The sequence below is a fragment of the Oncorhynchus gorbuscha genome, linkage group LG01 (assembly GCF_021184085.1).
Source record: "Oncorhynchus gorbuscha isolate QuinsamMale2020 ecotype Even-year linkage group LG01, OgorEven_v1.0, whole genome shotgun sequence".
In the NCBI taxonomy this organism is placed as follows: domain Eukaryota; kingdom Metazoa; phylum Chordata; class Actinopteri; order Salmoniformes; family Salmonidae; genus Oncorhynchus; species Oncorhynchus gorbuscha.
The window spans coordinates 32,212,137-32,236,274 of NC_060173.1; the positions used below are offsets into that span (position 1 = coordinate 32,212,137).

At 44.4% G+C, this 24,138-nt stretch overlaps 1 protein-coding gene across 1 annotated transcript; it reads left to right on the forward strand.

Moving 5' to 3' along the window:
- The first annotated feature begins 8,630 nt into the window (after positions 1–8,630).
- Positions 8,631–13,692, forward strand: LOC124036165 (leucine-rich repeat-containing protein 4-like). The gene is made up of 2 exons (XM_046350378.1): positions 8,631–9,937; positions 10,172–13,692. The coding sequence occupies exon 2, from the start codon at positions 10,296–10,298 to the stop codon at positions 12,351–12,353; it is 2,058 nt and encodes a 685-aa protein (XP_046206334.1). The 5' UTR covers positions 8,631–9,937; positions 10,172–10,295; the 3' UTR covers positions 12,354–13,692.
- The last annotated feature ends 10,446 nt before the right edge of the window (positions 13,693–24,138 follow it).

A 24,138-nucleotide genomic window follows, 5' to 3' on the forward strand; every position in this document is an offset into this window, starting at 1 on the left:
TTTTGGCCTTTCTAGGGAGTTTTTCCTAGCCACCGTGCTTCTACACCTGCATTGCTTGCTGTTTGGGGTTTTAGGCTGGGTTTCTGTACAGCACTTTGAGATATCAGCTGATGTACGAAGGGCTATATAAATACATTTGATTTGATTTGATTTGCTTTGCTCATTTGGAAAGTACGTATTAATTGAATGAGAAATATAAGAGTGCTTTTACTGCCGCCAGTACAGGCATTGTGAAAAACACAATGAATTGCATGGTAGGCCTATTCGTTGGCGGTCCCATTCCCTAGCGTTATTCTTTTCCTCCCTACCACCAGTTGCTCCATTTTCAAGTGCCACTCCACTACCGAGGGACACTTGAAAACGAGAGGGAGGGAAAACAGCCAGTATTGGAAGGAGCCTCTCAGAGTCAGTCTCCCAGAGATGTTTTTAGCTGCCCTTAGCGACCTCTGTAAATTAATTGCTTTGTGATATTGACTCCAGTCTAGAAAATGCTGCTTAACACTATTCCTCACTGCAACACTGGGGCACCTGGGAAATACAAAGTCTTTCCGCTACAGGAAACATATTAGTGAGGGGTACGCACACACAGACACACGCACAGACACACGCACAGATATGCGTGGACACACACCCACACAGACACACACACACACGCATTCACACACTGCTGGTGTTTCACCCTTTCCAAACATAAAAGATCATTCCCAGTTCAATAGGTTGATGGTCTCCTGCTACCCAAATCAACATCTCTTCATGAGACACACACACACACACACACACACACACACACACACACACACACACACACACACACACACACACACACACACACACACACACACACACACACACACACACACACACACACACACACACACACACACACACACACACACACACACACACACACACACACACACACACACACACATCGCCCATCATGTACCCATCCTCTGGCTGTGGTTCAAGTGGAGTAGTAGGACTACTGAAGCAGGACTTTCATTCCATAATAGCAGTTTGATGTGTAACGAATGAATACAATTTTATTTTCATGTCAAATCGCCAATTGGCAACCCATCCCTTATGGTTTCAATTGACACATAAACAAACATTACAATAATTTGCTTTGGTAATTAATGATCATTATTTTTCCAGTGTTCTCTGCATTACGTATAACATAAAGAGTTAAAAAAAATACATAAATACATAATAGCAAATAAGGTTATCCAAACAATAATTACATCCCTAGAGCTGTAAAATAATATACATACCTATATACATACATACATACATACATACATACATACATACATACATACATACATACATACATACACACATACAGACAGACAGACAGACAGACAGACAGACAGACAGACAGACAGACAGACAGACAGACAGACAGACAGACAGACAGACAGACAGACAGACAGACAGACAGACAGACAGACAGACAGACAGACAGACAGACAGACAGACAGACAGACAGACAGACAGACAGACAGAAAAAAGAAACAGAAGTAACTTGAACCCAGTCTGACACAAAGAGAAGATTCATATGGTAGACAAGCCTATACACGATACATATACACACACCATTAACCACATAGAAGCTAAATATTTTTACTATTTAAGAGCGTCTGCTAAATGACTTAAATGTAAATGTAAATGTAATCGGTAGCCCCTTTTCTTTTATTCAAGGCTTTATCTAAATATTCCTCAAACTGAAATACACAATGGACAAAAAATCATTTACATTTCTCCTCATCACTCAGCCACATAATGCAAGGCTTATATCGTGGTAGAAAGGGCAATAGAGGATAAAATGAGTTTCATTCTCCATTTCTTCGAGGTCACAATAATTACATTTCACCACAATACTGACCTGTTTCAATACGCTGAGGCAATATCCCTGATCTTACCTGTGCACATAGCGATCACTTGTTTTTAGGTAGGTCATACTTAATATATCTCTCACACACAAATTCACCCTTAATCAAACAAAAGGTTCTCAATTTGGGTTTATGATTCATCTCCTCCACCCATTTTTTTCATATTGCATCAACAGTTGTTTTTTAACCATATCTATGTCTCCCTTAATTTGGTTTTCATACAGATGTTCACAGTCAGACTGTAACAGTTGCATTTCCTTGGCTCAGACATTTTATGCAATTAATGATTAACCAGTGGAAGTATTTGAACAGTTCAAACAACTGTTCTGAATGAATATTTATAGCAAACATTTTATGGTCCATACACAGATCAGCTGTGTTACTTTTAGATTTGAAAGTGCTGGTCCCATGTTTCATGAGATAAAATAAAATATCACAGAAATGTTTCACACGCACAAAAGGCTTATTTCTCTCAAAGTTTGTGCTCAAATTTGTTTACATTCCTGTTAGTGAGCATTTCACATGACAGGTGTGGCATATCAAGAAGCTGATTAAACAGCATGATCATTACATAGGTGCACCTTGTGCTGGGGACATTTTTATTTATTTTTTGATTTCACCTTTATTTAACCAGGTAGGCAAGTTGAGAACAAGTTCTCATTTACAATTGCGACAATAAAAGTCATAGACTGTTCTCTCTGCTACCGCACATCAAGCTGCACCGGAGTGCCATGTCTAGGACCAAAAGGCTCCTTAACAGCTTCTACCCCCAAGCCATAAGTCTGCTGAACAATTAATCAAATGGCCAACTATTTACATTGACCTCCCCCTCTGTTTTAACACTGCTGCTACTCACTGTTTATTATCTATGCATAGTCACTTTACAAATGACCTAGACTAATCTGTACCCCGCACATTGACTTGGTACCGGTACCCCCTGTGAATAGCCTCGTTATTGTTATGTAATTTTCTTGTGTTACTTTTTGATTTTCTTGTATTTTTTTTACTTTAGTTGATTTGGGAAATACATTCTTTACTCTATTTTTTGAACTGCATTGTTGGTTAAGGGCTTGTAAGTAAGAATTTCACGGTAAGGTCTATACCTGTTGCATTCGGCGCATGTGACAAATAGAATTGGATTTAATTTCATTTGACACACACATATACACACTCACACACAGCATCTCTTTACGAGACATCAAACATTGACAAAGTCCCTTTTTAGTGCTGCCTGTTGGCACGGTAACATCAGACTAACGAAGTCGCACGCTGACAGAATATTAATAACAACGAGCCAATCACAGGGCTCTGGGGAACGGTTCATTTGCATATGAGAGGTGGGTGAGCCTTCCCTACAGAGACCCACACACTGGTTTCATACATCACCGGACACAGTGGGGTGTGTGTGTGTGTGTGTGTGTGTGTGTGTGTGTGTGTGTGTGTGTGTGTGTGTGTGTGTGTGTGTGTGTGTGTGTGTGTGTGTGTGTGTGTGTGTGTGTGTGTGTGTGTGTGTGTGTGTGTGTGTGTGTGTGTGTGTGTGTGTGTGTGTGTGTGTGTGTGTGTGTGTGTGTCTGAGAGAGAGTTGTCAAGCCACTGCCTGACTGGATATGACTCAAAAAAATCTCATGCAAATTCATCCCTGGTCATTAACAGTAACATTAAAACATAAACCTCTTAATGAATGACAGTGTTTCAATAGTACTTCACTTCATATCACAACATTGATACATGGCTGCCTAGAACCATACTGCATGGTACAGTGAACTATGACGAGCCTGTACCATGTTGTCCTTTTTCTCCTCTCCTCTCCTCTCCTCTCCTCTCCTCTCCTCTCCTCTCCTCTCCTCTCCTCTCCTCTCCTCTCCTCTCCTCTCCTCTCCTCTCCTCTCCTCTCCTCTCCTCTCCTCTCCTCTCCTCTCCCTCTCCTCTCCTCTCCTCTCCCTCTCCTCTCCTCTCCTCTCCTTTTCTTTCCTCTCCTCTGTGTAGTTAATCAGTGTACTATCTCTCAGGTAATCACTGATGTAGATAATTACTGTAGTGTTCTGTGGTTAGCTCCATCACCGCTAAACTCACAAACACTTGATCATATACTGTACATTAGACAGGGCAGGTAGACTGGGCACACACATACAGTGAAGTGTGTAATGAAGGTCATTAGTCTGTAAACAATAAACTGCAGGCCCATTCAGGCTCAATCACAGGAAGCAGGGATGGGCACGTTTCTTTTTTTCTACAGCCACACTCAATCAATCAGTGCACTAATAGGAAACACAAATATACAGTAATTAACTGTCTTTGGCCAGCCAGATGTGACGACAGACATAGATAAATAGAACAACCTGTTGAGTGGAGTCAGTAAACACCATTGAGTTGTATTGTTTCTGTTGAGAGAAACAAGTTGTGACTGGCTGTATAGATCTACAGACCACAGGGGAGTCAATCCGGTGTGTGTGTGTGTGTGTGTGTGTGTGTGTGTGTGTGTGTGTGTGTGTGTGTGTGTGTGTGTGTGTGTGTGTGTGTGTGTGTGTGTGTGTGTGTGTGTGTGTGTGTGTGTGTGTGTGTGTGTGTGTGTGTGTGTGTGTGTGTGTGTGTGTGTGTGTGTGTGTGTGTGGTATACCCTCTAGCAGGCTGCTCAGGGATTCAACATACAACGGTACACGTCACTTGAGAATCAGCCTTGATTCACTCCACTGACACAAAACACTTGACACAGTACCCTATGCTTCCAAATCAGTTCGATTCAGCCAATGTACCTCCTGTGATTCAGACTCACCTGTGCATTTGAGGTGGAATCACTGCTGTGATTTAGTTGATTCTCTGCACTGTGTGTGGGCAGTTGTGAGTAGATTCTTCTGACTGTGCGTATGGTGACTGAGCCAGAACAACTGATGAATGGAGGGGGGTGTAGTCAGGGAGGGGAGCCATGAGCGAGGGTTAATAAATACAGGTCACATCGATCTTCCTCCACACACACACACACACACACACACACACACACACACACACACACACACACACACACACACACACACACACACACACACACACACACACACACACACACACACACACACACACACACACACACACACACACACACTGCTCCGGGAGAGACCATCTGCAACTCCAGCACATTGGACCTGCCACACTAAGATAGACCATGAGACCATCCTCTCTACCTGACTGTCCATGCTAAACAGAGTGCCAGTACTGGCGTTGACATTAGGCAACAAGACAGATACCACAATAGGAATAGTGAATAGTTGTTAGCAGGAAAGCACAATCATTATCTCGAGGGGCTAACACAAGTCTCTAGGTCTCAGTCAAGGTTATTGATTACTGATGTGTAATTACGCTAACAGTGTCAGTACACTAACAGTGTTATGCTAACAGTGTAGCAGTACACACACACGCACGCACGCACGCACGCACGCACACACACACACACACACACACACACACACACACACACACACACACACACACACACACACACACACACACACACACACACACACACACACACACACACACACACACACACACACACACACACACACAGTAACTGGGTCACACTTGCACACTCTCCAGCCTCATCCGTTGCCTGAAACTTTTAATTCCCCCCCAACCCTCCACCCGGGCATACAGGGAAGGGTGACAGACGCTCAGTATTGACACAGCCCGTCCCCATCAAACATACACCCCTCACACACAATAGCCTACAAAGGTCCATCATCCCCTTCCCCTCCCTCTTCTCTACCATTGACTCCCCCACACCCCTCATTAAATTCTACCTCTCCAACCCAAATCACAAACCTCAGTCCACCAAGCTTTATGTCAGCTCTATTGATGAGAGATCTGCTGTCTCTCACCTTGTTGTCATCCTCAGTGATTTTGTGTTATGTTTGTTATAAAACTGTCAAATAAACTAAACTAAATCCCAAACGTGACCCAATAAGGGCCATGAGATCCATACCCCCCTCCCCAGTGAGGAGAGAGAAAATATAGAGGACACTGCACTCCCAGCTGATCTATCAGGATGGCCCATTGGCCCTTATTTAGCTACTTACAGCACGCAACACATACTCTGGCCCATTACACTACACAATTATTGGTCCAACTTACTGAGTCAGACACTAACGACCTAGCATAGCCCCACAGAGTCGACCGCTTGTCTCTAAGCCTACAGTATAATACATCATAAAAGTCTACTCTGTACATTCCCTCCTGTAGGTGATAAATGTTTGTCCCATGTCTTACTTAACACAGTGAACAGAAACCAGTTAACTTAACATCACTACAAAGAAAGCCCCTTGTCTTCCCCTTTTCAACTTACCCCTCACCTATACTGGCTTAGGGAGTGCTGATGCATGGAACACAGAGAATGGAGAGAGGGAGAAGGAGAGGGAGAGTGTGTGAGACAGAGGGTGAGGGATGTCATATATTCAGTGTGCTAAGTGACCTTTCCATGTTCATGACCCCGGTAATGTTATTAACAGTGCAGCCACAACCTCAGCCATGGCTATCAATTAGAGCCACTCTCTGCTGCCTGCCTGCCTTGCTTCTGCCTGCACAAACACTGCCTCACCTCAGAGGAGCTCTCTTTCTTTCTTTCTCTTGTTCTCTCTCCATTTCTCCCTCTCTCTCCCTCTCTCTCTCCCCCATCTTTCAGAACTCCTTCTCCCCCTCTCTCTTGTACCTAACAGATTCAACATACTTCAGCATGTTCTAGTATTTTATGTGAAACCATTATTTAGTAGCCTATAGTAGCAAAACCATTATCCATGCCTCTGATTGGGAACCATACTAGGCCAACAAAGAAAAAGAAAACATAGATATACAAAAACTAGAGTACCCACCCTAGTCACACCCTGACCTAACCAAAATATAGACACACATATATAGACACACATATCAACCCAGTGTGTTAGTGTCCTACTTTAGAATGTTCAATACCCCATGCGTCCAGTCCAGCTCTATTCGATTTAAAACCCAGTAAATTTAGGAAGCAGATTGGACATGGCACGTGGGTTTTACAATACCTTCTTCACATGATGGCATTTTCAATTCAAATCATGTCCAATTCATTTTCTAAATTGACTTGAATTAAAATGGAATTGAGGAAGCGGTCTATATGATTGGCTATATGTACTGTATTCTTAAATGAGGCAGCAGTGCTGCTCTGGTGTGAAATGAACAACTCTTTACTACACCCCCAGAAACTAGTCTGAACGAAAGAGAGGAGAAAGAGATGGAGCGAGAGGGAGAGATGGAGAGAGAGAGAGAGATGGAGCGAGGGAGTGATGGAGAGGGAGAGAGAGAGAGAGAGTTGACCATTAACTAAAGGCAGACAGAGGGAGGGAGACTCCTCTTCTTGCAATTCAAATTACACTTAATCCAGCGCTATCAGCTCTGCTCTCCCCTCATCCCTCCATCTCTTCCCTATCTTTTTCCTCATTCCTTCTCACTGAGAATGTTGTGCATTAGCCTCCCTCATCTATCTCACTCCCTCTTCCTCTCTAGTTTTATCTGGGAGAGGAGGGGAGGTGGAGAGGAAAGGAAAGGAGCAGAGGAGATGAGAAGATTGTCCAGCAAAGAGAGAGGAGCCGAGTCAGCACAGCTCTATCCTCAATGATGTCAGAGATCCCCCACCACACACACACACACACACACACACACACACACACACACACACACACACACACACACACACACACACACACACACACACACACACACACACACACACACACACACACACACACACACACACACACACACACACACACACACAGCACCTCATTAACAATATCATATTTTACAGCCTTTTGGTCAACATGCATGTGATACATTTTTTGGGGCATAAAGGAAAAATAGGCTGGTATACACAGTACACAGTATCTGTTCAGCAGCATTGCTGACTCTGCTCTGTGCTCTGGGAAGAAGAACGGATGGGGAATAAACACACAGAAACACTGAGGGTTAGAGTTGACAGAGATATTAAGCCTCTAGTCTTCCCCCTCTACACCCCTCTCTCTCTCTCTCTCTCTCTCTCTCCTCTCTCTCTCTGAGATGCAGGACAGAGATCTCATTTTGATTTTGAGAAGAGAGAGAGGAGGGTGTTGCATGTATTAATACAGAGGAACACTGCATCAAACCAATGCACTGCACTAATGCTCTCTCTCTGTGTGTGTGTGTGTGTGTGTGTGTGTGTGTGTGTGTGTGTGTGTGTGTGTGTGTGTGTGTGTGTGTGTGTGTGTGTGTGTGTGTGTGTGTGTGTGTGTGTGTGTGTGTGTGTGTGTGTGTGTGTGTGTGTGTGTTCGTTCGTTCGTACGCAAGTGGCTGTGTGAGCCGCGGCTGACAGGGAGAGGAGTACGTCAGCATTACATTCACGTTCCCACTGAAGGACAAAGGGAGGGGGGATAGAGAGTCTTAGCTCCCCGCAACACACACACACACACACACACACACACACACACACACACACACACACACACACACACACACACACACACACACACACACACACACACACACACACACACACACACACACACACACACACACACACACACGCACATGCACACGCACGCATACACATACATAGGGAAAAAAGAGAAAGACTGTACAAGAAGAGAAGAGGAGAGGGGGATTGGAATGCTGCTGTGACGGTGTGATGCTTGTTTGCCGCCTCTCTTCTGCTCTCTCACTCTACCTTTTTCTCTCTCCCCTCTCACCCTCTAGCTTGTCCCCCTCTCTCTCCTGGCTCCACCGTGGTTACTGCAGTAGTCCAGCAGCCAGTCGGGAGCCACAGAGCAACTGCCACAACTTGCTACCTCACCTCATCCTTACTGCCCCCAGCCCTGAGCTCAGGCACGGAGATCAACTAGTAGGCAACCAGGACAGACAGAGAGACACACCTCGGGAGAGAGTACCAGGCCAGGAACTTTCCATACCTGCCTCTGTTTACGGATACCGGTTACAGATACCCTGCACAGCCACCATCGCATCGACACAGCAGGATTCTACCTCTCTCTCTCTCTCTCTCTCTCTCTCTCTCTCTCTCTCTCTCTCTCTCTCTCTCTCTCTCTCTCTCTCTCTCTCTCTCTTTCTCTCTCTCTATTTTTCTCTCACTGATACTGAGGAGAGGACAAAAACACTCTCTCTCCTTCAACTGCTTTTTCCTCTCCCTCTCTGCTTCTCTTTCTCTAAAGCGTAGCTCCGGCAGCACTGCGCTCCCTCTCCTCCTCCTCCCCTCTCTCTAACCAGCACCCCCATCTCTCCACCTCCCCCCCACCCCCTCAGGAAGAATACTGCTAACTGTGCTGCACGCGGCAGGCTGCAGCTGCTATAACCACGGCCAAGCAAACCATCGCAGGGAGAGTACCAGAAGAGAAGAGAGAAAAAGAGAGGACAGTGGGATGACTGCGTCAGGAGTCCTTTAGCTTTTTTCTCTCTCTCTTTCTCCATCCATCAGAGCGGGGCGAATCAGGCACCAGCTAGCCTTCGGCAAAGTCACCGAGACGGAGGGCTCTCAGCCGACATACACACAGAAACACAGAAACACTCACACACTCACGAGGACCTGCCAGACCGGTGGATTTAAAAAAAAATGTATTGTCATTTTTTTCCTTTCTGCTCGGTGTGTCTGGCTTTTACTGCTTGATGGAGCAGTGTGATTCGTCAACAGAGGGGCCGTGTGTCTGCGGCTGCAGGCAGGGAGAGGGGGAGAGGAGGAGGGCCGGGGGACGCCAGTCACCTGCTTAGCTTAACCCACACGGCCTGTCCTTTCCCACCGAGCGTCTAGTCTCTACACACTGCTCTGCTCCACTCTCACCACCGGCAAACAGGAGACATTTTGTTCCATTAGTTAACACAGGGACATTACCACCACTTTCCAGATTGAAGGAGAAGAACTGAATATAAATACACTTTTCACATTTCTGTTTTTCCATGGAAAGGGAAATATACATGACTCTGGTTCCTGATTGTTTTTTGTGATATTCAGAAAAGAAGAAACAAGGGGCCGTTTAAGAACTAATGAGGTAGGTGATCACTGCAAAATCTTTCCTTTGCTGCTGCTCTGCCTTCACATAATCTCTCTCTGCCTCCCTCTCTTCCCCCTCTCTCCCTCTTTCACTCTCTCTCTTCCCCCTCTCTCCCTCTTTCACTCTATCTCTTCCTTTCGCCCCGTATCACTCTCCATCTCTCTTTCTCTCTTCCTCTCTCCGTCTCCCTTTTTCTTTTTTCTCTTTCTCTCTGTGTCTATCTCTGCGTAGCGTCACCCAGTCTCGTCGATGGCGTGGCGAATCCTGTCCTTGCTCCAGCCAGGGTAGGAGGGTGGTGCGTCCTCCTCTAGTGTCCGTCTCGCCCCAACATGCTGAACAATGAGCCCTCCGCAACATGAGTACTGTGGGCCGGGTTTCTCTGCAGCCCACCTGGAACGCAGCCCTGCTCGCCCTGCTAGCCCTCACCATGGTGCCAGCTCTCAGTGTGTGCCAGCCTGCCGGCCTGGGTCCGCCCCCCAACCCCCAGAACTGTCCGGTGGTGTGCTCCTGCACAAACCAGATCGGTAAGGTTGTGTGTACACGCCGTGGCCTGGTCAGGGTTCCCCCCGGGATCCCCACCAACACCAGGTACCTCAACCTGATGGAGAACAGCATCGAGACCATCCAGGCTGACACCTTCAGACACCTACACCATCTGGAGGTGCTGCAGCTGGGCAGGAACGCCATCAGGCAGATTGAGGTGGGGGCCTTCAATGGCCTGACCAGCCTCAACACCCTGGAGCTGTTTGACAACAGACTGACGGGGATCCCCAGCGGGGCCTTTGAGTACCTGTCCAAGCTGAGGGAGCTGTGGCTGAGGAACAACCCCATCGAGAGCATCCCCTCCTATGCCTTCAACAGGGTGCCCTCTCTGATGAGGCTGGACCTAGGGGAGCTCAGGAGGCTAGAGTACATTTCTGACGGGGCCTTTGAGGGCCTGCAGAACCTCAAGTACCTGAACCTAGGAATGTGTAACCTCAGGGAGATGCCTGTCCTGTCTCCCCTGACTGGCCTGGAGGAGCTGGAGATGTCTGAGAACACTTTCCCTGAGATGAAGCCTGGCTCTTTCCGCGGCCTGCGCTCGCTACAGAAACTCTGGATTATGAACTCTGGGATCACCGTGATCGAGAGGAACGCCTTCGATGACATCACAGCACTGGTGGAGCTGAATCTAGCCCATAATAACCTGTCATCTCTCCCCCACGACCTCTTTGCCCCGCTGCAATACCTAGTGGAGCTACATCTCCACCACAACCCCTGGAGGTGTGACTGTGACGTGGTCTGGCTGTCCTGGTGGCTCAGGGAGTACATCCCCACTAACTCCACCTGCTGCGGCCGCTGCCACTCCCCTGCCCACATGAGAGGACGATACCTGGTGGAGGTGGACCAGACCACATTCCAGTGCTCTGCTCCCTTCATCCTGGATGCTCCAAGGGACCTCAACATCTCTGCAGAGAGAGTGGCTGAGCTCAAGTGTCTTACGGCCGCCATGTCATCGGTCCGATGGCTGCTTCCTAATGGGACCGTTCTGACCCACGGCTCGTCTCACCCTCGGATCTCTGTCCTCAATGATGGAACGCTCAACTTCTCCAATGTTTTGCCATCGGACAAGGGTGTCTATACTTGCATGGTGACTAACATGGCAGGTAACTCCAACGCCTCAGCCTACCTGAATGTCAGCAATGCTGAGCTCAACACCTCCAACCTGTCCTATTTCACTACAGTGACTGTGGAGGTGCTGGAGCCCACTGTAGAAGAGACCCCCAAACCCAAACCCACAGTCCCAGCCTCGCCCTCAGTGTTCCAGCCTGTCTTCATCTCCACGCCCACCATGCTGCTCCAGAGCACCCAGACCCCCCGCCAGGTGTCTCTCCCCACAGCCCGTGGCCCCACCCACCCCTCCGCCAGCCTGGACGAGGTCGTGAAGACAACCAAGATCATCATTGGCTGCTTCGTTGCCGTGACGCTCCTTGCCGCTGCCATGTTGATCGCCTTCTACAAGCTGCGTAAGCGGCACCAGCAGCGGAGTACGGTGGCAGTGGCTCGGACCATTGAGATAATCCAAATGGATGAGGACGTTCCCGAGGTTCCCCCAGCCAGGTCAGGTTCTAGCGAGTCTGAGGAGATGGGGCTGGCTCTGCCCACCATCTTAAAAGCAAGATACATCTCATCATCCTCATCGTCCTCCCACAGAGACAGAGACAGAGACAGAGACAAAGACAGAGACAGAGACAGGGACAGAGCTGCCTACGGGGCTCACTGGACCCATAACAACCTGGGAAACTCCCTGCACCGTTCCTCCAGCCGCCAGCATCATCAGCAGCACCACCACAGCCTCATCAGCACCATCGCAGAGCCCTACGTCATTAAGACCACTCACACCAAGGAGATGGTCCAGGAGACCCAGATCTAAGGGACTCATGGGGGCCTTACTGTGGATCTAACTGTGTGGATCTAACTGTGTGGATCTAACTGTGGATCTAACTGGGTGGATCTAACTGGGTGGATTTCTATATGGATCTGACTCTACTCCCTCCTCTCTTCCTCTCCTCACTGCTCACCAGTCCATGCAATAGAATGCACAAAGAAGACGGTAACTTTCTTTTGTACAGAGTGCAAAATGGAGACAGTTTTATCTATCTTGTACATGCTTATACATAAATATAGAAATGTAAAAAATATACATCTATATAACTTAATCTAATATGGGGATGGTGTTGGGATTATGTATCAAAGAAGAAAGTCAAATTTAAACTATTTTCTAATAACTTGTAAGTTCTATTTAAAAGCGAGAGATGTTGAGGTCTCGATGATGGTATGTTTGATTGATTGAGGGAGGAGCTGTCTTGAGGGAAACTGTTATTTTTGTCATTTAGACCATTTAGGATGTAGTAAAAGCCCTTTATACCCACAGCAGTTTATAAAACAACAAGCCCTAACATCAGATCAGGCTTCGCAGGTTCATCTTATAAAAGCGGCAGTTTGTACTGTGCCAAACGTTACAAATACAATAAAGGACTCCGGAAGATTATGAAAACCAACAGCCACATCCAAGCAAAATCTAGACAGAAAGACAGAGAGTAATTTGTCGAGGGAGAGACGTAGAGAGAAGAGCATAGATTTTGCTGTTCAGTAGCTATCAGCCAAATGGTTTTAGACTGCAGTGAATTTCTGCAGCTAAGGTTTAACCCTTTGTTTTCCGGAGCACAGCTACACATCTATCTAAAAACAGCTCTTTATGTTACTGAATCTAAACCCATTTAGTAAGGTTGTATTTGAATTTACCCCAGGTTCCCTTGGCTAAGATGAAGGACAGGCTATTATGAACAGAGATTTGGTTTCTTCATGCAGATTTAGGTTGCATAAGGTATTGTTCTTTTTTATTTTTGCCTTGGGTTGTGACATGCTTCTTAATGGCATGTGAAGTGTTTAGGGTTAATGTAGTGCTGCATTACAGTGGTTCTCTGTCTGCTCTCTGTAAGGGCTCGTTCTAATGGTAATCCCTCACAGTTACAGACGTGGTGCAGAGAGACTGGGGTTTGCTGACCAATCTGCTTTTGGAAGAAAAAAAGGAGCTGGGCTGAAATTAAATGAATGTCTGGACATTGGGCTTGTTTCTCTATGGACTTCATTGAAACAATGAAATTGTTTTTTCTTTTCCTTATTTTGGGTATTATTTCGAGCAACACTATTTTTATGGGGTGTCTATAAGGAGGCTACAAAAAATAAAACCTTTGGTTTGTATTTCTCTACTTGGAGACACTTCAATGTGCCATTATTTTCCCTGTCCCTCTTGATGACAGTGTGGAGATATTAGCTTGTAAGCCTGATAGCATGTCAGTCCACAAACACTGAACAGAATGCATTCATAATTCTGAATGGAGCCCTACCCCCTACCCTCCTAGTCACAACTGTAGATCGGAAAAGGATCAGATAAACTTGAGCAATATGGCAATTGCTTCACCTTGCCTTCTGATAGACTTGTGGAATTCTTTGCCATATTCCTTGCACCTATCCAATCATTTCAGACGTACAGTACATCAGTGCTAAGGGGGTAGGGGGTAAGATGGAGTAAGAATTTGGAGGTCCATGCTATTTCTATGTTAGATGTGATAAGATATGGTCTACCCTCCTCTTCCCCAGTTATTCCTATGCATTGCGTTTCCACTGGTCCCTGTCAGTGAATGAGTCTTTAAGTGAGGCTGTGTACAATGTTGCATTTTCCTCCCTCCCACACTGGATCTCTATGAGAGGGCCTTCTGATCTCTGCTGCTTCACGTTGCCTAGGGGGTTAGGTAGACACACACGCACACTGAATGCCAAATCAGCCTCCAGCCCCTTCCCCATAGGCACTCCTGTAGAGGTTAAAAAAATAATAGGTACAAGCAATATGGTAGCAGCCCCCTTGTCCTAGGTGGTATTGTCACTATATGCTCACTATGCTCACACACATACAATCTATTCAGATCTACAGCAGTGCATAATTGCTAGAGGGGCAGTGCAAATAATCTGACATGGATTCCTCTCCTTATATATTTTTCTACTATTTTCCTGATGTGAGGGGACTTTACAGGAGAATGAAAGGTATTGGTATTCTTCCACCAATTGCTTTCCTCTTGTCCTGTAGTGTCACAACAGTGCAAATGAAGGAAACAAGGAGAGAAAGCTACTTTAGATCATTGAGATGCAGCCCAAGTGGTAGACTTAACAAGGCAATACTTTCCAAATGTAGCGGTACAGTGAAATACATAGTACATCATTGAAGGAGTATGCATATTGTTAAACTAATTTCTGAATGAAAATGAACCACTCCTTTTATCATTAAGTGGATCTGTACTTCAGGTAACTGCCAAAATAAAGGAAACACCAACATAAAGTGCCTCAATAGGGTGTTGGGCCCCCATGAACAAAAACAGCTTCAACACCTTGGCATAGATTCTACAAGTGCCTGGAACTTTATTGGAGGGATGTGACTTCATTCTTCCATGAGAAACTGCATAATTTGGTGTTTTGTTGATGGTGGTGGAAAACGCTGTCTCAGGCACTCCTCCAGAGTCTCCCATGAGTGTTCAACTGGGCTGAGATCTCCACACCCACGCACGCACACACACACACACACGCACGCACACACGCACACACGCACGCACGCACGCACGCACGCACGCACGCACGCACGCACGCACACACACACACACACACACACACACACACACACACACACACACACACACACACACACACACACACACACACACACACACACACACACACACACACACACACACACACACACACACACACAGCGGATGGTCGGAGGGAATGAACATTATTACAAATCATTTGTAGACTGCAAATTGACTGCAAGAAGCCCAAAGATATATAATATTTAACTAAAACATAATAATGTAAAACTTTGCTTACATTTGTATACAATCACGTGTCTTTCTATTATTCTGTATTATTCTGTATTTCTTCAGAAAATAAAAGCGCCAGTTGAGGAACTCTGCACTATGCTCCGTAGAAACCCCTCTTTGAAAGTCACTGAGAGGTCTTCTTCTAGCAATGGTAGCCAAAATAATGATGGGCGATTCTAAACATGATCTTAATCATGATGGGATGTTAATCCCTTAATTAACTCAGAAAACCACACTTGTGTGGAAGCACCTGCTTTCAATATTCTTTGTATCCTTCATTAACTCACGTGTTTCCTTTATTTTGGCAGTTACCTATACATCCCTGTGTGGGAGAAGGAGCCTACAGTGTAACTGATATTTAACTACACTGCCACAATTTCACAATGAAAATGAATCATTTATGTTATCACCAGCAATAAGCTTCCACTGTACATTCACAATGTGTGAGTGTTTCATCATGTCTTGTCCTGCACTGATTACGCTTCTGAATCACAATGATGTCACACAGTTGAAAGGTCAACCATCAGAAATGAGTGTTTGTGTTCTGTGGTGACTAGTGCAACATCACTTCGACCTCTCAGCTGCCGCTTCAGATACACTCAGTCACCGTCTCCCCCATTCAGAAGACACACAGACTGCTACTGTTTCCTCAGCTCAGCTCAGAAAACCAAATGTCACTCAGGGCCCAAGCGGAACAGGAAGACAGGAATGGAAGCATTGAAAATGTTCATGTTGCTCCAAATGAGACGTTTATCTGTCTATTTCAGTAGAAAAGGGGTAAGAATTAAGCCATTCAATAATTACAGAGACATTCTGCTGCCAGGCTTGGAGGGGACTATAAAGGTTGCTTTTAAATCCTACAGGCATCAATTGGACTGGCCTCCGTAGGCAGAGGCTACAGATACACTGCCCCCTCTGCCTTGTCCTCTTTTTCATTACCTCCTCCTCCCACTCCTAATCCTCTTCCCTTCCTACTCTTCCACTTGTCTCTATAAATGCCTAAATCTACTACATATGATACATCCATAACGCATTTCAGACAGCTGGTTCCTAGAAAGTGTTAGTGACTGTTTTCTATCCCATCTGCTCCTCGGTGTGTGTGTGTTAGAGGATTGTCTACAGGTGTGCTGGTGGGAGCAGATGTGTCCATGTATTACTGGGTCAAGTGGATGTTTTCTGTCGTTTTCTCTGCAGGGTGAATAAGAACATTTTACACCAGAGTCAGACACTCCTTTTTCGCTCCTCACATCTGAATGCTTCTGTGATGGGTGTTTTTCCTGCAATACAGCAGCTTCTTATGTGTTCTCTTGAAAGGAAAATCTTCTCCACTTTTCTTTCCATTGCGTGTTTGTGAAAGATATGTTACCTTTGAGAGACTATTAGCTCTCTCTGAGGTGGGGAATCACATGTGGATTAACATGTTGTAGGCCCCAATCAGGGACTTATTCACATTTGGGGCACCAGGCCACTGAACTCTCTGGCCAATCAGTCACAAGTATGATCAATGACCAATAAGTGTCAGATATAGAAGAAAAGCAGGTATTTGAATAGCTCTGCTCTAGGCCGTTGTGAAGATCTCTTAAGGATTGGATAGGTATCAGCAAAATGGGAGAGGTAGTGCTATCATCATATAATGTCATATCTACTGAAGTGTCTTTGTCTATTAAATGGGTTAAGGGTTGATTTGTGATTATGCATTAGTCTGCAAACACAAGAGCCCAAACAAAGGCTTGCTGTGAAAACATCCATAGTGCTAATACGAGACAGCTCCTCTGTCTTATCAGTAGCAGTGGAGTCTGTCATGCATTCAGACTGTGCCTGCATGTTGCCTTGTTGCCAAATGAGCTATGAAGATGCCTTGTCATAACTGTTATCAGTCCCTCTCCCTCTCTCCCCTCCTCTTTGTCTGAAGCTAATTGACTTAAATCCAGACTACTCATCCAGTCAGCCCTAGATTAAACTCTCTCTCTCTCTCTCTCTCTCTCTCTCTCTCTCTCTCTCTCTCTCTCTCTCTCTCTCTCTCTCTCTCTCTCTCTCTCTCTCTCTCTCTCTCTCTCTGAGTTAGTTTTATGGTTGATTTATCATAGCATGTTTCCCAAGTAAAGACTTTCAGTAGTTTTCCAGATTCAGGGTACAAAATGAATAGAAATACCTGCAATGCTCAACTGGAATATTGAAATCTATATTTCTATTCCTTTCGTATAGGATATGGAAAATGAGAACCAAATCTCAAAGGTGGACTTTTATTTAAATGTACAGTACGTACACAGACTAATATTCAGTTATTGAAAACAGACTGATGCTAATTGTTCTTTCATAACAGCAAAGGAATGTGATGTGACTGAAGATGAGCATCATGTCTTTCAAAGCCTGTAATCCTGTTGAATCACCGTGTGACAACAGCAGTATGTGCTTTGTGTGTGTTTTCATGAGCGCTGTCCTTTGTCCCGGGTCACAGCAATACAACATAACAAACACTTCACAGCAGATCAAAGGGAGAGATACACACACAGTCCACATTCACATGCACATCAATGATCCAGAATCAACAGTCATATAAATAACATAACACAGAAGATAATACTTTAGAATGTAAAAGACAGGAAGAAAAAGGCAGCCTGACGCACACACACACACACACACACACACACACACACACACACACACACACACACACACACACACACACACACACACACACACACACACACACACACACACACACACACACACACACACACACACACACACACACACACACACACACACATTTGTGGAGCAGTGCCTGTACAATTGGAAACAATAGAAGTGAAGTGAAACATATTGGATTATTGCATGAATATCAATACCGTAATCTGAGTGTAAAGCTTTTGACATTTAGCCTTCTCACAAATTTCCTATCTATCACCCCTGACCCAATTCACTCAGAATCCCCCCCCCCCCCACACACACACACAGCTTTGAATAGGAGGTAGAAGCTGCACGTTTTGACTGGTACTGGTGGTAGTGTGTGTGTATATGCGTATATGTGTGCATGTGTGTGTGCTTGTTCTCATATTTGTGATTTGCTACAGCTGCTTTGCTGAATATGTGATAGACAGAAATATCTGCAAACACAGAACAATGCAGATCAAAGACATTTCAAAAGTGATGCATGCATCCAACAACATTCCAGGTGATGGGAAAGTCAAAGAAAAATCTGAAGAAGCATTGCAATAGACTTCAGTATATGGGAGCCTGCAGTACGAAAGTGTTAAGATATTTCTATTTGCTTCAGTATCTCAGTGAAAAACAGGAACACTCACCATCAATCCTTCACCTCCTCACCCCAATCTCCCCCTCTCTGAGTAGGAAGGATGGTGACTCACCTCCTCATTCTCTCTCTCAAACACACACACACACACAAACACACAGTGAACGTAGACAGCATACAGTGGCTTGCGAAAGTATTCACCCCCTTGGAATTTGTCCAATTTTGTTGACTTACAACCTAGAATTAAAATGTTTTTGTTGGGGGGGTTTGTATCATTTAATTTATACAACATGCCTACCACTTTGAAGATGCTAATGCTAAATATGTTTTAATGTGAAACACTACAGAACAGAAAACTTGAGCGTGCATAACAATTCACCCCCCCAAAGTCAATATTTTGTAGAGCCACCTTTTGCAACAATTACAGCTGCAAGTCGCTTGGGGTATGTCTCTATAAGCTTGGCAAATCAAGCCACTGGGATTCTTGCCCATTCTTCAAGGAAAAACTGCTCCAGCTCCTTCAAGTTGGATGGGTTCCGCTGGTGTACAGCAATCTTTAAGTCATACCACAGATTCTCAACTGGATTGAGTTCTGGGCTTTGACTAGGCCATTCCAAGACATTTAAATGTTTCCCCTTAAACCACTCGAGTGTTACTTTAGTAGTATGCTTAGGGTCATTGTCCTGCTGGAAAGTGAACCTCTGTCCCAGTCTCAAATCTCTGGAAGACTGAAACAGGTTTCCCTCAAGAATTTCCCTGTATTTAGCACCATCAATCATTCCATCAGTTCTGACCAGTTTCCCAGTCCCTGCCGATGAAAACATCCCGACAGCATGATGCTGGGGATGGTGTTCTCAGGCTGATGCGAAGTGATGGGTTTGCGCCAGACATAGCGTTTTCCTTGATGGCTAAAAAGCTTTCCTTTTTGTCTCTTCTGACCAGAGTACCTTCTTCCATATGTTTGGGGAGTCTCCCACATGCCTTTTGGCAAACACCAAACGTGTTTGCTTATTTTATTCTTGAAGCAATGGTTTCAAACCCCTGAGCTGACAAGGTACAAATATGTCGTTCTGCCCCTGAACAGGAAGTTAACTCACTGTTCCTAGCCCGTCATTGAAAATAAGAATTTGTTCTTAACTGACTTGCCTAGTTAAATAAAGGTAAAATGTAAAAATAATAATAATAATAAAGTCTAGCTCTGTGGAGTATACGGTTTAAAGCGTTCCTATGGACAGATATTCCAATTTCTGCTGTGGAGCTTTGCAGCTCCTTCAGGGTTATCTTTGGTCTCTTTGTTGCCTCTCTGATTAATGCCCTTCTTGCCTGGTCCATGTGTTTTCGTGGGCGGCCCTCTCTTGGCAGGTTTGTTGTGGTGCCATATTCTTTCCATTTAAAAAAAAATGGATTTAAAGGTGCTCTGTGGGATGTTCAAAGTTTCTGATATTTTTTATAAACCAACCCTGATCTGTACTTCTCCACAACTTCGTCCCTGACCTGTTTGGAGAGATCCTTGGTCTTCATGGTGCCCCTTGCTTTGTGGTGTTGCAGAATCTGGGGCCTTTCAGAACAGGTGGATATATACTGAGATCATGTGACAGATCATGTGACTTTATTTAACTAATTATGTGACTTCTGAAGGTAATTGGTTGTACCAGATCTTACAGTTTTTTTTGCAATCACTTTGGGACTAATTTCAGAACCTTGTGGTCATTTTTCACAACTCTAGACACAAAACTCAAAATGGTCATCACCTGTAACACAGGCTGTCCAATGTTCAAAACATTGCATTGTGCATTCATATGTTTATGTTTAAACCTTGCATTTACAGAATCATTGGTTCAAATAACTAAATTATCATGAAATACCATAGGAACATTCATTTAGATCACCCACACACAAGATACCGATAGTTTCACTGTGTAGTTGTTCGTACAATCATTAAATATTGTAGTACAAAATATGTGATACATATTTCATTATGCTACTTCATGTAAATACATCACTGTAAAAGGACTAGTAGAGAGAATACTACAGACACAGTGGAATCATTGAACAAAATATGACATTTATTGATGAAATACAATAAAATCACAACATAGGTACAGTAAAACAGTAAAACGTCAACTGCAGTGTTCATTACCTGGCTTACTGTAAAAAGCTAAACTAAGGATTGATTACTGTACTTCTATATTTCTCTCATCCCGGTCTTGTGGATTTGGACATAGGTTCTCATCCACATCACAATGGATGTTTTCATTAACCAAACATCTTGGGAAGAATCTTCGGGTGAATCCAGGCCTGACACTGGTCTGCCGTGATGTCATTGCATGCGTCATCCATGGCCTGTGGAGAAGGGCGCCTATCATATACCTTCCACCTCCTTGTGGACAAAAATTCCTCAATCGTGTTAAGGAAAGGAGAGTATGGGGGTAAGTACAGGGTGGTAAATTGTGGATGGGCCTGAAACCATGCTTGCACCATTTGGTGGAACCCGACATTATCCCACACAATGACATAGGTCACGCCATCAGCTCTACAGACCTGATTTAGCTCATCAAGAATGGTTACATTTGAACAGCGAATCATGTGGCTGCCTGCAACTCAATATATAGAGTATATAGAGTAGAGAGATTTAGATGTTGTTCAACCAAACATGAGAGCAGGCAAGATGAGTGATCTAAGCAACTTTGACCGTGGTATGATTGATGATGCCACACATGGTGATTCCAGCATCTCAGAAACAGCTGCCTTCCTGGGATTTTTATGCACTACAGTCTCTAGAGTTCACAGAGAATGGTGCGATAAACAAAACACATTCAGTGAGCGTCATTTCTCTGGGCAAAAACACTTTGTTAATGAGAGAGGTCAGAGGAGAATGTCCAGACTCATTCAAGTTAACAGAAAGGGTACAAAAGCTTGAATAACAGCTGTTTAAAACAGTGGTGTGCAGAATGGCATCTTTTAACGTACAACACCATGAATAATTCAGGCTGTTGTGGAGACAAAAGGGGGTCCTACCTAGTACTAGATAGGTGTACCTAATAAAGTGGCCAGTGAGTGTACAGTAATGTCAAATCTGAAAACATGGTCTGAAAAAATGTTACATGGGACCATAGAAACGGTGTCTGATAAAGAATGATGATGAAATATTACATCCAGATAATGTAGTCCAATTGGTTCATATTCCACTGTAATTGGTGTCAATGGATCTCGTTATCATGAAACTTTCATGATCTAAACATGGAATATTGTTTGCCAGTTTCCATAAAACTATGCATTAAGACTAAAGCAACAGTTACTTATCATTTTGAGCAGTTGTATCAATTGATAGTTAGATCATTGTAATGAAATGAACAGACAGTCATTTCAGATGTAATGTGTGAATTGCATTTTGAAATGGTAATATTTTGATGTTCAGTTGTGTCATTTTGAAAAGGTGATTTTAGTTCAATGAACAAATGATCTTAGCTCAATGTGTATTGTATCCAAGCAATTGGAAAAAGAGTTAGAGTTTTGAAAAATGTGCATTTTGATCATTAGTTGTGAGTTTTGTGTCTTGATACATATGCACACACCAATTTTTTCAATTATTTTTTTCATTTCACTTCAACAATTTGGACTATTTGTATATTTGCATTACATTAAATCCAAATAAAATTCCATTTAAATTACAGGTTGTAAAGCAACAAAATAGGAAAAATGCCAAGGGGGATGAATACTTTTGAAAGGCACTGTAACTCATACTAACTGACTAGTACAAAGAACCTCTGTAACTGAATTAATCAAAAGGCCAACTCTCTCTTGCATCCCCTCGCTCTCTTCTCTCTCTTTTAAGGTTTATCAACAAGTCACTAACTGTCAAATCTCTGAACAACACAGTTGCAGTTTTGGCAGTTGGTCAGTTTCTCTTTCTTCTCCTTTAAACTTGACTTCCGTCTCGCTCTTTCATTTCTCTGACCCCTGCCAATAACATTCAAGGCTCCTGGGTTGCCATGGTTTCACTGGATCCCCATGTTGTGATTGGTTGTTGAGGGATGTGCTGTCTCTCTCTTTCTGTGTGTGTGTGTGTGTGTGTGTGTGTGTGTGTGTGTGTGTGTGTGTGTGTGTGTGTGTGTGTGTGTGTGTGTGTGTGTGTGTGTGTGTGTGTGTGTGTGTGTGTGTGTGTGTGTGTGTGTGTGTGTGTGTGTGTGTGTGTGTGTGTGTGTGTTGGGGGGAAAGGGAGCTGTGTCCAACCCTGACACACACACACACAGACACACATACAGACAAGTAATACGTTTTTACTGTGTAATTATCAGAGTGGTCTATTTGTCAGTAGTTTCGAGGCTGTATTGTCCTCTGTTATGTGGTTGGAGAGAAAGAGAGCTGACTCAATCCTATCTCTGTATGGGGACTGTTTGTTCAAGGACACTCTTATGTTCCTTTTCAATCACCAGACCATTTAAAAAAACACAAACTCATGTTTGTTTGTTTGTGTGCGTGTTTGTGTGCGTGTGCGTGTGCGTGTGCGTGTGCGTGTGTGTGTGTGTGTGTGTGTGTGTGTGTGTGTGTGTGTGTGTGTGTGTGTGTGTGTGTGTGTGTGTGTGTGTGTGTGTGTGTGTGTGTGTGTGTGTGTGTGTGTGTGTGTGTGTGTGTGTGTGTGTGTGCACATGACTTTCAAGCATACAGGCTAAAAGCCAATCAGTGTCATTAATTGTGTAGACTGCCTTAATTTTTGCTGGACCCCAGGAAGAATACTTGCTGTCTTTGCAGCAGGTAATGAGGATCCATAATAAATGCAAATACAATTGCAAGTACCATACAAACTGAGCAGAGAAAAGTATCCAACAGCACCAGCGGAGTAGCCTATAGAACATGAATAATGTAATGACCATCAATTCATAATCAATTGTGTATGAGTGAGAAGCCACTGACAGCTCCACTGTAGGTCTAAAGGAGTCAATTACTTGTCCTTAGGAGAATTACTCATTTAATACAGAGCGGATTAATGTTGCACGCGTCCTAACCAGCTGCTCACAAACAAACCACTGGTAAACACACAGCGCTCTTAATTTTACTCACACACTAATCCTCTACCCTGTGAATTCCACAGACCATTAACAGAGGTAATGTGTTCCAGTGTGTGTGAGTGTGTATGTGTGTGTGTGTGTGTGCGTGCGTTCGTGCGTGCGTGCTTGTGTGTATGTGTGCATGCGTCCATTTGTCTGGAAAATGTTCTAAAACACAAGGCAGTGTCAGTTTTACAAATGGAGGAGTAGAACAGTTTATTCATTCCGGATATGTTACACAGTCAGCCTTATCACTCCACAACATTCTGCCACTGCTCTAGAAATTACAATGAGCCTGAGTCTCTCTCGCTCTCCACACAGATGCATTGCTTTCTCTCTCTCTCTCTATCTATCTCTCCCTCTACATCTCTACCTCTCTGTCTGTATGGAGAGATTGAGCTGTGATAAAGGACCTTCAGGAGAGGTGGATTGGGGACGCCAGACTTCTGTCATCTCAGGCCTGCTGCTGCATCTGGGCTTAGT